The 3276-nt window shown below is 48.8% G+C and overlaps 1 protein-coding gene across 1 annotated transcript; it reads right to left on the minus strand.

Annotated features, from left to right (window-relative positions):
* Window positions 1–500: 500 nt before the first annotated feature.
* On the minus strand, window positions 501–2769 carry LOC104583382 (bidirectional sugar transporter SWEET6b-like). The gene is made up of 4 exons (XM_010235302.1): window positions 2702–2769; window positions 948–1320; window positions 722–856; window positions 501–641 (listed from the first exon to the last, which is right to left on the minus strand). The coding sequence occupies exons 1-4, from the start codon at window positions 2767–2769 to the stop codon at window positions 501–503; spliced, it is 717 nt and encodes a 238-aa protein (XP_010233604.1).
* Window positions 2770–3276: the final 507 nt, after the last annotated feature.

Below are 3276 nucleotides of genomic sequence, written 5' to 3' on the forward strand. Positions count from 1 at the left end.
ATGAAAAATAAGGCTGGTCAGAGGTGGCAGACTCTTATTCATATACTACAAGATAATAGTACTGCAGAATTGTAGATGAAAAATGGAACAGCATGTATGCTCTCATGCATTCAAGAAAAATACCATATACTGTACTTGTATGAAAAATGGAACCCTACACAAGTTTCTTTTTCTATGTGTCTCAAACTCTCAATGGACGGTCCACATACAAACGCAGATCGAACCTGGGAAAATCTCCAACTCACAGACAATTAGACTCTGAATTACCAAAGCTTAGTTTATGTAAACATTGTGTACTGAGGAATTTGGGTCTATCTCGGTCTTAAACCGCACAGAAAGTTAAGTGCTCAATAGCAAAACTTTCCATAGCTGACAAAAGAACATGTGAAATAGATTATTTTACTCTATTTTAAACCACACAAAGGGTACCAGGAGCAGACAACATAGGGATTTCGAATTGTCCGACACATGCACAGTTAGCTGAGAGAGAGGATACCTGCTCAGACAACGGGAAGCTCGATGTCCTCAGCCGGTGGTGCCTCCGCATGGGGCGCCTCTGCCGCCCGCTTGGCCTTGTAGTTGATGAACACCCAGACCACAACCTGAATTACAGTGACCACGATCCCAATGCTGTTTGGAACCTGGAGAAAAAAAACAGAGGTGAGTTCAGTAAGCAGAGATCGAAGAAAAAACATTAATCAATTCATGTTGCTCTACTAACCAGGATGTACACATCGGTGTTGACAGAGTCGTTGTTGACGGAAGCGTACACGGTCCATGCAACAGAGTTGCAAAGGGAGACCAAAACAAAAAGAAGGCTCATGTTCTTCACGTCCTCGGTCCAGAACACCGTGTACTATAGTGCAAACAGAAACATTGAAATCGCACAGTAATTCATACCGTTTCAGGTCAATTATACGAATTAAGTTGAGCCAAAAGAATCGTACCATATCGATGAAGGCCGACAGGTACATAGCTGAAGCAGTCAGCGCGCCGAGGAATCCAAAAGTAACCTCACGCTCGTGGTCTTGTCCGTTGAACAAGGTGAAGTGAACGATGACCAGAAGTAGATCCCAAAAAACCTGATATGCCAGGACCCACCAGCTGGTGGACCGCGCCTGGCCTGCGGAGTAGTAGAAGTAGATGAAGAAGTAGACAGGGACAATAAGCAACCCGCCCAGGTTGACGCCGGCGACGAGCCAACTGCTCATGGGCAAGCTGTATAGTATCCACGCTACGCAGTTACACCATGTCAAACCGTACGGTATCACGGAGCGCTGGCCCACCTCCTTCTTTTTGAAAATGTCCCAAAACGTGATCCTGAAATGAAAAATTGATTAATTCTTATAGACATAAGATGAAATGCAGAAACAAATACTTGGATACAGTTGAAAATGCTTTGTAGTTCAGGGTGTAAATTGAACTTTCATAACAGGTCAAGGAGTAAAATTAAGGGGTTTTCTGCAAAATGTCTTAGCCGCCCTGTCAGCAAATAGGTCCTGACATGTGGGGCTGAGTTGTCAGAATACAGGGAATACCGTGGAGCTTTCGTGACAGTTTAGGGGTGAAATGTTGTTTGTAGAACTAACTTCACTGCAGCAATATCAATATGCATTCATAAATGGATATCCAGAGTTGATCAGTCGATGTGCTCAGGATGCAGTCAGCCTTTTAACTTGAGGAAAAACGTGTTTGGTTAACCGAATCAGACGAATAGCACATTTAATCTAAGAAATTCGAAATCATACAATAACACAATTAATCTAAAACTTTGAAAATTCGGTACTGAGTTGTGTCTCGTCGTAGACTTCGTTCAGTCCCACTTCCAGTTGAACACCAAAAGAGATTTTTTTTATTTTTTATTTTAGCAAAATTCTCATGTGCGTTTCTCCAGGACGCCAAGAATCGAAGATTCATCGAACTGATGCCAAACTAGTACTCGGATCAAGCGACAACAAGGAAGTGGAAGAAGCTGAAAAGAACAGGACGGGTGGGCGCGCGATGTTGAGGAGCAGTACCGAGACGGGGGACGGCATTGCGGCAAGCACGGCCGCAGGCATCGGCAGCCGCGGCGGCGGCGGCCACCACCAGCACCGCGTAATTAGCACGGCCGGCGCCAGCTGCTTGACGCCCGACACGAGCAGCGCGGCCGCCGCCGCCTCAACCAACTCCTCCCTCCGCGCCCTCCGCCGGCCCTCAGGCTTGTTGCTTCTCGCGCCGCCTTCGGGAGCAGGAACAGACGACCGCCGTCGCCCTCGCCGAGCTCCGCCGTTGGCTCCGAAAGACAGGAGGGCCGCCGCTGCACTCGCAGAAGATGATCAAGTTCCGCCGCCCTAGCTATCCCCGCCGCCTGCCCTCGCCACCTCACGCGAATCCGGTCGCCGCCGCAATCGCCCTCAAGATCGGGCGTCTAGCGCCATGGCCATCGGCCAGCACGACGAGCGCCCCGACAACCGCCGGCGAGCACGTCGGCGTCAGCGTGCAGCAAGGAATCCGCCCTCTCCTCCCTAACGAACCTCCCCTCCCTTCCTTGTGCCTACCGCCGGGGCGTCACCTTGCCGCCGTCCGGCGTGCGTACGTAGTACACCGTGGGTGCTCTCATCGTTCAAAGCAAACACAAAGACACAACCTTTCTTCTACTCGTTGAGATCGTTGAACAGTGCATAAACTTTCTACTCAAAACACGAATTAACGGACTTACATCGGTACCAAGAATCGAGCCCCAGCAAACACGTCGCCGACCACCCCCATCACCATCCTTAGCCCCATCGCGGAGCTACTCTCACTTCTCCAGTCCGGCGGCTCTTCTCAGTTCACCCAACACGAATGGCAGCCGCGTTTGCTTGTGGAAGATACGGGGTGGAGGACGGCCGGGTGGTCTTTGCTTTTCATCCTTCTGCCTCTCTCACGGTCTCACTTCTCCTTCTTTTCTTTTCGACAGAGATAAGCTGGAAATGCATCGCTGATCCCAAGACCTGCCAAAAGCAAAATCTGCAGGACCTGCGCCCCCCATTAATTCCATTCAAACAACTCAGTTTGGCGACTATGTATTTCCCGTTAGTCCTTTATCTTTTGGGACTGCTAGATGTTCTCGGACGGAAGCCTCCGTGACCTTCAAATTTTTTTTCCCAAAGGATCACCAATCTAGTAATAATCATCAAAATCAATACAGAGAGATGTAAAAATAATAAAAATTACGAATAGAATTTTGGACCACCTAGCAACTGCAACACTAGACCGAACCGAAGGCGTACCATCATCCTTGCACCTCCATCA

The sequence above is a fragment of the Brachypodium distachyon genome, chromosome 2 (assembly GCF_000005505.3).
Source record: "Brachypodium distachyon strain Bd21 chromosome 2, Brachypodium_distachyon_v3.0, whole genome shotgun sequence".
NCBI lineage: Eukaryota > Viridiplantae > Streptophyta > Magnoliopsida > Poales > Poaceae > Brachypodium > Brachypodium distachyon.

What these genes read in the sequence shown, in the direction of transcription:
- LOC104583382 (XM_010235302.1), bottom strand. Translation starts at nt 2,769, where the DNA reads ATGGGGCTAAGGATGGTGATGGGGGTGGTCGGCGACGTGTTTGCTGGG. An exon ending in GCTCGATTCTTGGTACCGAT is followed by an intron (nt 1,321 to 2,701) that starts GTAAGTCCGTTA and finishes TTTTCATTTCAG; the next exon opens with GATCACGTTTTGGGACATTT. An exon ending in ACACCGATGTGTACATCCTG is followed by an intron (nt 642 to 721) that starts GTTAGTAGAGCA and finishes TTTTTTCTCCAG; the next exon opens with GTTCCAAACAGCATTGGGAT.